General features: G+C 40.5%; 2 protein-coding genes across 2 annotated transcripts in view; one reads left to right on the top strand and one right to left on the bottom strand.

The window, feature by feature from the left end:
• The window catches only part of LOC135512990 (insulin-like growth factor-binding protein 3), a 13234-nt gene extending 12025 nt beyond the window's left edge, over window positions 1–1209 (top strand). The window contains exon 4 of the mRNA XM_064935575.1: window positions 1–1209. This exon is cut by the window's left edge and continues 567 nt beyond it. The gene's annotated coding sequence lies outside the window, so the exon portion shown is untranslated.
• Window positions 1210–1756: 547 nt separating this feature from the next.
• Window positions 1757–8402, bottom strand: LOC135513000 (insulin-like growth factor-binding protein 1). The gene is made up of 4 exons (XM_064935610.1): window positions 7865–8402; window positions 7531–7670; window positions 3000–3128; window positions 1757–2829 (listed from the first exon to the last, which is right to left on the bottom strand). Exons 1-4 carry the CDS (start codon window positions 8211–8213, stop codon window positions 2713–2715), a joined length of 735 nt encoding a protein of 244 aa, XP_064791682.1. The 5' UTR covers window positions 8214–8402; the 3' UTR covers window positions 1757–2712.
• Between the last annotated feature and the right edge of the window lie 4211 nt (window positions 8403–12613).

The following is a 12613-nucleotide window of genomic DNA, read 5'->3' as shown; positions in this document are numbered from 1 at the left end:
ATGTATTTGTGTGGTTGTGTGTGTGTGTGTGTGTGTGTGTGTGTGTGTGTGTGTGTGTGTGTGTGTGTGTGTGTGTGTGTGTGAAATACAAGTGTGTCTATCTGTGTAACCGCTGTTGTGTGACCACCCTGTGGCACAGTACAGTACAATGTCATAAAATGCCTTCCCACTTTGTGCCAGAGGATACATACATCAGCCTTTAGTCCAACCTGTATCTCACTGCAGCATCACTACCCTTTCCTCAGGACCATTTAAGGGAGTTGACTATAAAGCTGGATACTGTTCTCATCTTCCCTATGCAACTCATATACATCTTCATGTAAGTACATTCCCTATACTTCTACCAGTGGAACATACAGTGCATTCGGAAAATGTTCAGACCATTTGACTTTTTCCACATTTTGTTACGTTACAGTCTTATTCTAAAATCGATTAAATTGTTTTTTTCCCGTCATCAATCTACACAAAATACCCCATAATGATAAAGCAAAAACATTTTTTTTACACATTTTTGCTAATTTATTAAAAGTAAAAAACCTGAATTATGACACTTATGTAAGTATTCAGACCCTTCACTCAGTACTTTGTTGAAGCACCTTTGGCAGTGATTACAGCCGCATTAGTCTTCTTGGGTATGATGCCACAAACTTGGCACACCTGTATTTGGAGAGTTTCTCCCATTCTTTCCAGATCCTCTCAAGCTCTGTCAGGTTGGATGGGGAGTGTCGCTGCACAGCTATTTTCAGGTCTCTCCAGAGATGTTCAAACGGGTTCAAGTCCGGGCTCTGGGTGGGCCACTCAAAGACATTCCGTGACTTATCCCGAAGCCACTCCTGCGTTGTATTGGCTGTGTGTTTAGGGTCATTGTCCTGTTGGAAGGTGAACCTTTACCCCAGTCTGAGGTCCTGAGCACTCTGGAGCAGGTTTTCATCAAGGATCTCTCTGTGCTTTGCTCCGTTTATCTTTCCCTTGTTCCTGACTAGTCTCTCCCAGTCCCTGATGCTGAAAAACATCCCCACAACATGATGCTGTCACCACCATTCTTCACCGTAGAGATGGTGCCAGTTTTCCTCTAGACGTGACACTTGGCACGTTTTTCTGTTTTCAGAGATTCCTTTTCACCTTTTAGCTGTGCCTTGGTTAAAGGTCAATATTCTCTATCCTTGTATCAAAAAGTGTATTTATAACAAATAAATGCAGTAAAGTTGACACCAGCTTCCATTGCTATGCGATTTACTTTTGTAAGTGTGTTGTCTGAATATGCTAAAGATTTCTAAAATGTCCATTACCCTTATTGATGATGCTGAGATTCGGAATACTTTTTGTTCACAATTATAACTTGTTATCCCTCATATTGCCACTGGAGGTTCTGTTGAGGCTTGCTGCAGAAGTAACCCTGCATGTTGCTAGCTCTGGAAATGTTTTTAATTCCCACCAGGGTTGTCCCCAAAATGGTACCCTGTTCCCTATGTAGTGCACTACTTTTGACCAGGTCTAATAGTAGCGCCCTACAGGGAATAGGGTGCCATTCTATACTTTACCCAGGAGTCTTTTCTCATAATTTGTTGAGAACCAAGTGTTCCCACAACCTCTGGGTTAATAAAGCCAGGGGATATACAAGACCTTCTGTTACACGTTTCCTCACAAATACATACTTCATTTAATGAAGTTACTGGTGTCTTCATTCAACGCTCTCCAAACTTGCCGCGTCCTTAATATGTTCTATGCTACAGAAACATGCTCTAAAACACAAACATTGAGGTTAACGTGTTTATTGAATGCACAAAATTACAACTAACATATGCTATGAATGATTTGTAACAAACCAAACAAAAAGTAATAGCAGCATATCTCATCACATATTTCTGACTTGCTGTCAGGAATAGTTTGACATATAATAAATACAGACATTACATCAAACAAAAGAGAACTTCCTTTCAGACAAATGAAACAATGACCTCACATGAGGAGGGTGGTGTACGCGCAGAGAGTTGGGAGAAAAAACTGTCCCAAAAAACATCTGCTAAACCAGAAGACCTGCACAGACCAGTAGAGGTAGATGAAGACAGAAACTCCCCCAAAACCAAACAGGGGCTTGGATGAGCAGTGATATGTTTGTGCCTGGCCACCAGATGCATACTTGTGGAACTTTAAGCATTTCCCCAATACCCATTGAGGAAATGTCAATGAGAATACCTTCCGAAACTGTCAACATGTTGAATGAATGAATGGCTGTGTTGTTTCATTTACTGTGCACGGGTCCACCTGGTTGAATGGATCAAAAACAGATTCTGAAGACCCTGAACTGGGTTTGGCAGAGCTGGAGACCTGTGGTCTTCAGAGATGGAGTTATTTAGTCAGAAACACAAATGCATACACTGTTGCCCTATTTACAATCAGAAAATAGGAAACATAAACAATCTAAAAATTACAAATGGTCCATACTTGTAAGCACATACGCGTTTTGAATAAATAAGGTGTGATACGTCACGTAAATAAATTAAGAGTAATTACATAAAAAAAAAATGTGTGCTTATTCGAATGAGTGTGTATTTATACATGTTTGTAAAAGAAAGTCAGTATATATGATGTGGATGTGTGTAGGTTTGAGGGCACCTATACGTGTGTTTAAGAGGAGTAAAAAAAACTCTGCATGTGTGTCAATACGTGTGCATGCATGTGTCTGTACATGTGGGTCAGAGTGTCCATGATTTAGAGCTCCAGCTGGCACTCTAAGCCGGGTAGATAATTGGACCCCAGAATCTTCTTCCCATTCCAGGAGGACACACACCAACACCTGGCATGGGGTCCCACCAGAGACGACTCACACTAGAACACAACAGAAGAGGGGGCAATATATTCAATTACATGGATAGACTTCACTGCATTGATAAATGTTTTCCTGGTCAGATCACAAGAAAAACCCTGGTCATAATATCTACCACTAATGAGCTAATGCTATTGCTAAACAAACTTACAGCTCAGGTGCTATGCCTTACCTGCTTGGCCTTGTAGAAGCCATGTTTGTCACAGTTGGGTAGGTAGAAGTTGGTGAACTTCTCTCCTAGTTCCTGCTGAGAGCTGGTTATCTTGTCCAGAGCTGCATGCAGCTCAATGTGGCAGGGACCCTGGGGACAAGATAAAGAGAACAGTCAACATCTGATACAAAACATACTGTATAATAAACACAGCAAGATGGACAAAGAATACGTTATGAAATCAAATCAAACTTTATTTGTCACATCCACCGAATACAACAGGTGTATTTATACCTTACCGTGAAATGCTTACTTACAAGCCCTTAACCAACAATGCAGTTCAAGAAAGAGTTCAGAAAATATTTAACAAATAAACCAAAGTAAAAAATAATAAAAAGTAACACAATATAGTAACAATAACGAGGCTATATACAGGGGATACCGGTACCGAGTCAGTGTGAGGGGGTACAGTTATTTGTACATGTAGGTAGAGGTGAAGTGAGTAGCAGCAGTGTACAAACAAATGGAGGGGTGTGGGTCAATGTAAATAGTCTGGCGGCCATTTGATTAATTGTTCAGCAGTCTTATGGCTTGGGGGTAGAAGCTGTTAAGGAGCCTTTTGGTCCAACACTAAGTTGTTATATCTGACTAAGAACATTCAATTGTCATGTGGTAAAATGCAAAGCAAATTTCATCTCAAGGGAGTAACATTTTCTCACTGAGTTTGGGTGGTTTTTGTTAAAAGGGCAACAGCTTCCTCTGGTGGATAAGAGCTAAATTGTCTTGAGCTCTAAATTAGGTTCTCTCCACGAAGCTACAGCAGAAGAAGAAGAAAGTAAGTCCGGGCCATATAAAGCACCTGATTTAGGATCAGCCCTTACGAAAACAGATTGCAGTCAGAGTGCAGTATAACTGCAGTATTCTGCAAATACTGTGTTCAATATACCAGTGTTTTTTTACTACAGTAACAGTGCAGTCTAACTGCAGTTCAATTGCAGTACACTGCAGTTATTTTACAATTACTGCATCCAAAATACCACAGTCGACTGCAGTTGCTGCACTTTTACTGTGGTTTCAATACTCCAATCTTTTTGTAAGGGAGTTCAGCCTTTTAGATCACAATGAATAAGATTACATGCAGAAGGGAGTACTGATTCTAGAGCAGATTTTTTTTACTAGTGTTTATTTGCAGTGCTGAGCTAGTATTGTAACTGACATGTAACAATAGCTAATGTTTTATCCCCTCTCGACTGAGATGAATGAATAAGCTATGCTAGCTACCACAGCCAGGTCAGCTCTAGCCTCCAGTTCGGCCAGACAGTGATATGAGGTGGATATTATTATTATGTAACAGCTGCTGTTTGTATGAAAATGTTTTACAGCCTTTGTTTTGTCCCATTTCAGAAGTAATTTAACTTGGCTAGCTATCGCCAGTTGATGTACCGTTAGAGAGAGCTTCCAAAAGTTGTCGAAAGTTAGCTATTCTTTTTGCCTCAATCAAACGCGAAACCATCGGCCAAACGACTGAATATTGATATTCTGACATTTTTTTTCAGTGCAATGTGACTTTTATCAGTCAGTATGGCAATGTAATGTTAGTTTCCCTAGCTAATTCCCTACTTTCACACTGGCATAGTAATAAATGTCTCTAACGTTACATGCTTCACTGTCAAGGTGCACAGTAGAGGTCTGCACAGGACTGAATTCTTCATCCCACATCCACACCTGCTTGCTTTCTGTCCGACTCCCACCCGCTACTGAAAGAACTGGTCCCAAACCCAACCACAGTCCAGCTATGTTACTTTAGGTGTATGTGATGCAGCTCACTTGCCAGCCATGGTCCCATCAATTCTGCACCCTATAGGCAATACCAAATGCACAAAAATAACTTAAGAAATAGGTTAAATTACCAGAGATTCTCACATAGCCTAGTACTACAATATAAGGGCCATGTCAGCCAATTTGCTAGATGTAGTTTGAAGAGAGCAGAGTTGGGTGATCAATATTTATGCCTATTTCTAGGCAATGTAGTAAACTATAGCCTAATCATAGGTCTATGTAGGAAGTAAATGTAACTGCCCCCATGCATAGGCTACAGCCTACTCTATTTAATTGAGACTACAAGCGCACCTGATTTCGCAGGTGTGGCTACTGAACTGGAAGCAGCAAGAATGATGAGCGGCACTTGCTAAAATTTGGCATAGGCATATAGGACACAGTTTACCCTTTAGGAGGACCATTTGCAGGCAGAGGCAAATAAATGGGTAATCAATACTTATTGAAAATGAAAAGGTTCAACGCTAGCTCACGACTTGGCATAACGGGCACATAGGCTTTTTCCTTTTCAATAATGATTACATTTTTTGATTGTACTTTCGACACACGTTTGTTGAACGCCCTCCACTTCTTTCCATTATCAATATTTATTTACAGCTACTGTAGTAAACTACAGTCTATGAAATATACCTAACTATAATTATTCACTGCCATGGGATTCTCCGCCCATGTAGGCAGCCTACTCTATTTCAATGAGACCACACATACGAGGTGCACTTGAACTCTCACGCCCAACTAGGAGGGGTAGACTACTGAAGTTGAAGCAGCAAATTCTGAGTGTGAATAATGTGAGAAATATGTACTACTGTAGCTATATGACAGCAGCTGAAGATTAAAGTTACAGTCTGGGATCTGGGAATAATGGTCATTTCAACTATTGAACCATTGATTCTACTCTTGGATAATATAATGAATACACCAAGGTAATTATTCATCATGCCTCATTTTAGGAGGATCAGATGGTGACAGGGGTCTCAGCAGGGTCAGGCAGCCAGGGAAGACCAGTCTGTGACAGAGGTGAGGTGAATTTTTGCACATACAACAATTAATTCTCTCTGTGTAGCAAACACTGGACAAGCCAGTCTGACAAACCTCCAAAGTTGATTTTCAAACTGTTTCAAGAGTTGATAGAGGCTTTTCCTGATGACACAAAACATGTCAAACTAAAATGCGAGGAGGATCTGGTAGAAGCTATTGATGATGATGATGATGATGATGAATAAATACAGATGTGTTAGAATGCCCAGTCATGTTCATATCATCTCAGACAGAAATGATTGCAGTTTAAGACCATCCATAGAATGTACTATATGCCTGTGAAACCAAATTAGATGCACTCAGAAATGTCACTCCTCTCCTGGGGGTTTAAAACACACAAGGGGACATATTTGCATATTTTATGGGCTTGTGAAGGCTGCATGGCTGAATTCTGGTAAAGAGTATGTTCTTTTGTCTCAGCATGTCTACAGATTCTCCCTTCTCACTGTTGATACCAGAGACTTATCTGAAAAACTGTGTATCCAAGCATTTATACTGGCTAAGAAATGAATTGACATTAATTGGAAGGTCGGTTATCCTCCTACAATGTCAAGTTATGTATCACTAGATTTGATTTATTACAAGATTAAGGGCATGATGGGCAACTTTCATAAGGACTGGATGCCTTACGTGGAATAGGGTACAACTAAAGGAGTCCGTATTGAAAAGATACCCACTTCAGGGGAGATACCTATTTAGGCATTCCCTAGCTGCTGGGCTGCTCAGTCCTAGCTCTGGGGTCTGCCGTCCTGTGGGTTGTCACGTTGTCACTCCTAATACTACCAAAACCAATTAGGAATGTTTCACTAAGATCCTAAAGCTGAGTGGGGTGTGTTGGGTTTGGGCGCTGCAGGGAAGTGGACCCCTAGGGACAGGACAGGGCAACACAGCTATATTGTGTGCAAATAAAAAGAGCTCTACATTATTATTAGTTCTATGAGATTAATTATATGGAGGATTTGCTGTTTCTGTGTGTTAATGTATATTTGAGGTGTATGTCGTGTTTTTTTTTTGCTTAATTTTTTTGTTTCCAAACCTTTCCCTTTGGGAATTAAACAAAATTAAAAGGTGACCCGAGAAGGAAATTATGTTGGGAAAAGAGTTGAGTTATTGACTAGATGGTCGGGGTGGCAGCTCGGGCTGGCTGGTCTGGTCTGGCTGAAATTTGATATAGAGGATGTCTTAATAAAGACAATCAAAGTATTTTTTCAAGAGTTGTTCATTTGTTAGGCTATTGGTTAAAGGTGCAACAATATTTATTATAGAATTACCTTTGATCTAGTTCAGTCTTATTAACCACATAAACATATTTATTATTGAATTACCTTTGATCTAGTTCTGTCTTATTAATCACTTAAACATATTTATTATTGAATTACCTTTGATCAAGTTCTGTCTTATTAATCACTTAAACATATTTATTATTAAATTACCTTTGATCAAGTTCCGTCTTATTAACCACACAAACATATTTATTAAGGATCTCTTACCTAGCTTGATGACCGTGGGCATGTTTGCTTACTTTTTGTTATAGACTGGATTGTGTAAAATTGCAGGAAATTAGCTTTAGATAGCCCCCAAAATCTGGGGGAGGACCCCCTGACTCTCCACCAGGTTATGTCCCCCCACTTCTAAAACCAAAGTGGCAGCCCTGCTTCAGATTCAATACTGTACATACCTGTTCCACCAGTTTCTTGCGGATGGTGTTGACCTTGGCCTTGATGCTCTCCTGAGCCCCCTCATTTTTGGTGTCAAAGGGGGTGTTGAGTCCCAGGAAGTAGGCTAGGGAGCTGTGGTCTGGCACCCCTTCTACTTTCTCTGTGGATTAGAGAGAGAAATTAGTGGGTAAGTATACCATGTTTTACATAAGTTTAGATTCTATCCTTTTGATTATGTTGTCAAAAAAAGGTTTAATTTGTAGATTGTCCAACATCTTTATAAATAAGTAATAGCTGAAGGATGGAATCAATGAATGAAAAACAAAAACATAAAGGACAAAAAGCGGAGTCTACCTTGTCCCTGGTCCTCAGTGCAGATGGCCTGTCCTCTGGTGAGGGAGTGGAGGGGTCTAGGATCCCCAGCTCTTGGGCTGCATTTTAACCCCTGAGCACAGTGGGCCGTGTATACCCCACAGGAGGCCCCCTTCTCCAGGGCACATGCCATGCAGCAGCCACAGCCTGGCTCCCTTAGAACCTGCTTACAGTCTGAGGAGATGGCCGGGCATTCATCCAGCTTCTCCTGGGTACAGGGGGCACAGCGAATAGGCTCCGGGCCCACCACAGGGGAAGACTGGGCCAGAGTGGTCAGGAGGGACAAAGACGTCGCTGCCAGCAGGGTCAACTTCTTATATAATCCAAGCATATCGAATCTTCAGGTGTAGAAAGACACTAAAATCTACAGTCAGGTGTAGATGTGAATTTTCTTCAAGTGCGGTCTTTAATCTTCAAGTGTAGTTTTTGCTTAGTCCTCAAGTACTTATGAGAAGCACAATATACTGTAAATAGGCATCTATAGGTTTCCTTCTTTCTTTCTGAACTGAATTCTCAGAACAAAGGAGTTGCAGTATTTATACAGAGCTCTGACCCTCAGGGAGGTTAATGTTTGAACCAGTGACTCCAGATATTAAACATTTTGGCAAGACAGCGCAGGACCAGCATTAGCTGTATTGGGTGGGTTGACCTCTGGTAGAGTGTGTAGATCTGAACTGGGGTTCACTGAAGCTGCCTGCCTGCCCTGTCGTCAATATTTACTCTGGGACGAGGAGTGATTGTACAAGGTGATGTTGGAAAACATTGCAAAATCAATTCGTTGTTTTTTTGGTTTTGACCCCTCGATCGTTCATACTGTACATACTGTATGATGTGGGGGACAAACTAATAATGGAATGATGTTAAGTTGTGCATTGCGATTCATCCTTTGGTACAGGACTTACCTAAGGGTCAGAAGTTATAGGTCAGTCATGAACTGGATATGATTTGATTCTACTCTACTTTCATAAACCATGTGTTGTTCAGTCCATGTGGTGGGCTAGGGGTCATCTGCAGGGCACATAAACATGATCATCCCATCAGTTACATAACCATGCAACCATAACATGTTTGTCTGGAGAATGTCTTTTTTTTTTAATTGATCACTTCCTGGTGTAGTATTAGTTAATCACACTTTATCTACGGCTAACACTGAACACCTTTCCACCCATCCCCCATACCTTGACACACACTGTTTCTCTGTGCCTCTATGATACCTCATGTTTATCATCGCATGATGAAGCATGGTGACTTTGTGCAATGACTGGACTATTAGTCATTGTCTCGAGACACCAACTGACACTACCTTGTCATATGTGGATAGTGGAAGGTTTTTGGGTCATTCCACGAAATTAGTTCCTTTTACATCCCTTTTATATTTTAAGAAGAAACTGTGCACCAATATTGCATTTAACAAGCATGTTATATTAAATTAAGTGCCCTTTAATATAGACCACATGTAAAATTCAATAAATCAGACTTGCTAAAGTGCCAAAATTCTGTATATTGGCATGTCCCTCTGACTTCTAACATGTACACCTTGTTACCCATAGATTAACCTAAAGTATCAGGCGTAAAAGCCAATGCCTGAGCGGAGTTCCTACATTCTGTTTTCAGGGGAAAAGGAAGCTGGGTGGAATTAGATGTATCCTGAAAAATGTCTGCATCCGTTTGTTGGCAACTCTGCTAAGTCGACCCAGATAGACAGGCTAGAATTATTTTAACAATTATTATTTTTTTGAAGCTTGCATTAAATTGCCGCTCACTGATGCACACACACAAGTTTCCAATCATCCTTTCATAAGGGAATTTATGGCTGATTTGAGATGAAATCATCAACCCCGTTACTTTATTTTGCACTTATTGATAGGCTCTTACTATCGGAATATTTTTACAGAGTTACACTACCCAAAAGGGACTCATTTTATGGAACGACCCTGTTATTTTCCCAGTCTGATGAAATGCTGGCCTTGGTAAACACAATTGGTACATTGGAGGTGTACCCTGGATAACGTCCAGATAACCTTTATTCATAGTCTTGAATCAGACACATGTATTTCTCTTGCATTGTATGCTTTAGTGACACACAGTATGTATCATCTTGCAATGATTTATTGGATGCCCTTTAGTCATGTTGCAAGCCTACTCAACAACCAACTCATGTGTTGTAGCCTCCTCAATGTTGTGCATCAAATTCACCAGCCATTGTGGGAAAATATCCTCCTATAGGGATATAGTGAAGTGAGTATCATGGACAAAATGATCAAAATGTGTGTTTGATCACTTTAATCGGATGTACTTTTGATGTACAGTACCAGTCAAAAGTTTGGAAACAGACTCATTCAACAGTTTCTCTTTATTTGTACTATTTTCTACATTGTAGAATAATAGTGAAGACATCAACACTACAAAATAACACATATGGCATCATATAGTAACCGAAAATAGTGTTATACAAATCAAAATATAGCCACCCTTTGCCTCAATGACAGCATTGCGCACTCTTGGCATTCTCTCAACCAGCTTCATAAGGATTGCTAAGTGCAAACCAGATGGGATGGCGTATTGCTGCAGAATGCTGGGGTAGCCATGCTGGTTAAGTGGGCCTTGAATTCTAAATAAATCAACCCACACCATCACACCTCCTCCTCCATGCTTCACGGTGGATTTCCACTGGTCTAATGTCCATTGCTCATGCTCCTTGACCCAAGCACGTCTCTTCTTATTATTGGTGTCCTTAACTAGTGGTTTCTCTTCAGAAATTCAACCATGTAGGCCTGATTCACACAGTCTCCTCTGAACAGTTCATGTTGAGATGTGTCTGTTACTTGAACTCTGAAGTATTTATTTAGGCTGCAATTTCTGAGGCTGGTAACTAATGAACGTATCCTCTGCAGCAGAGGTAACTCTAGGTCTTCCTTTCCTGTGGCTGTCCTATAGAGAGCCAGTTTCATCATAGCACTTGATGGTTTTTGTGACTGCACTTGAAGAAACATTCAATGTTCTTGAACTGTTCAGGATTGTCGTGTCTTTGGCTATGTCGGATTAAGTGATATGACATGCTATTCTATAAAATAATTTCTCCGTAATTAATATTACCTGATTGAGCTAATCATGTAAATGTAATTAACTAGAGAGTCGGGGCACCACAAAATAATATTTATGGGCCTGTTATCTTCCAAATAAACTCTTAAAGACCTAGTAATATTTTACATCCAATAGCAGTCAATATTAATTTTCACCTTAATTCAGTCTCAACCAAGAATTTACAACTTTCAGATATCTTCACGAACCCTGGCCAACAAGTTGAATCAGCAATACAAAATTGGGTTTCATTATTTATTTACTAAATACCTAACTAATCACACAGAATTAATCATACCTTGATTGCCAATTACATCATAAAGGAAAATGTCCCTAGCGGATGGAACAGATATGACAGCTGGTTACACAAAAGAAAGGGGCTGGGTTTGAGTGAAAGAGCGGGAAGACTGAGGACCAAAGGAAGAAGCTGTGCTGTCGTAAATACAGTACCTTATGCATTCTAAATTACCGCCCATTTGGAAAAGGAAAATGCAATAAATATTTACTCTGAGCTGCGGTAGGTTGGTTGTAGATGGAAGGCCGTGTTGCCAAACCGAGTCCTTTGTAGAACGTCTCTGGTGGTCAATTGGATACGTTGTGGTAACGTCGTTGTGTGATAGACGGGTACTCTGTCTGTTCCTTCCTAACCCTCGTTTTCAACTGCTGTTGCTAACTCAACGGCTAGGAGGTATCACTTCTGTAGTGAATAAGAGTTCAAAGTTCATATCATTCGCAACCAAAGCTCACGCTGATGTTGGCTTCGTTCTGTAGTTATTATCTGAACCATGCTGACATCGGACCGTCGTCCTCACATCCTCGGAACAGGTTACATTTTCGTCAAGGCTTTATATAGTGGAGCGAGAAGGGTGTGTCTGGAAAGTTTTATAGCCCATGTCCCTTCAGAGGGGCGGGCCACTGATTGAGCAGAGCCCTAACCTTATGAAAACCCAATCTCTCTGGAAGCTAAAATTACATTTAATCACTTCACCCATAATTTTATATTCAAACATTTAAATTGAACAACAATTCCATGTGACTCCGATAACTACAATGTGCAGACTTTCCGCTGTAGAGTTTGTCATCCTGTCATTGATGAGAATGTCCCAGATGACAACTGAACTGACATCATATTCATTAAGTACCACCGCATATGTTCAATTGGTCGGATTACCAGAATATAGTTCATTTCCCCCCACCTTCTGATGTTCCCAGAATCTCTATGTTAACCAAGGGGTTTTCAAATTTCACATCAGTAGGGTAGAGAGAGGAAAAAGGGGGGGAGGAAGAGGTATTTATGCCTGTCATAAACCTACCTCCAGGCAAATGTCATGACAGGATTGACAGACCTTGTCTTAAAGTAATGATGGACTGTCGTTTCTCTTTGCTTATTTGATCTGTTCTTGCCATAATATGATATTTTACCAAATAGGGCTATCTTCTGTATACCACCCCTACCTTGTGACAACACAACTGATTGACTCAAACGCATTAAGGAGGAAAGAAATTCCACAAATGAACGTTTAACAATGCACACCTGTTAATTGAAATGCATTCCAGGTGACTACCTCATGAAGCTGGTTGAGAGAATGCCAAGAGTGTGCAAAGCTGTTAGAGGAAAAGGGTGGCTACTTTGAAGAAACTAAAATATGA

Source organism: Oncorhynchus masou, chromosome 3, assembly GCF_036934945.1.
Source record: "Oncorhynchus masou masou isolate Uvic2021 chromosome 3, UVic_Omas_1.1, whole genome shotgun sequence".
NCBI classification, from domain to species: Eukaryota; Metazoa; Chordata; class Actinopteri; order Salmoniformes; family Salmonidae; genus Oncorhynchus; species Oncorhynchus masou.
The sequence above is the reverse complement of the archived record's forward strand: the minus strand, read 5'-3'. Positions and strand labels throughout refer to the sequence as shown.

Bases quoted from the DNA above. Each gene is read 5' to 3' on its own strand.
- LOC135513000 (XM_064935610.1), bottom strand. From the start codon at position 8,213: ATGCTTGGATTATATAAGAAGTTGACCCTGCTGGCAGCGACGTCTTTG. The intron at 7,671-7,864 runs GTAGACTCCGCT...TCTAATCCACAG, and splicing joins CACTGAGGACCAGGGACAAG to AGAAAGTAGAAGGGGTGCCA. The intron at 3,129-7,530 runs GTATGTACAGTA...TCTTGTCCCCAG, and splicing joins GCAAGAAACTGGTGGAACAG to GGTCCCTGCCACATTGAGCT.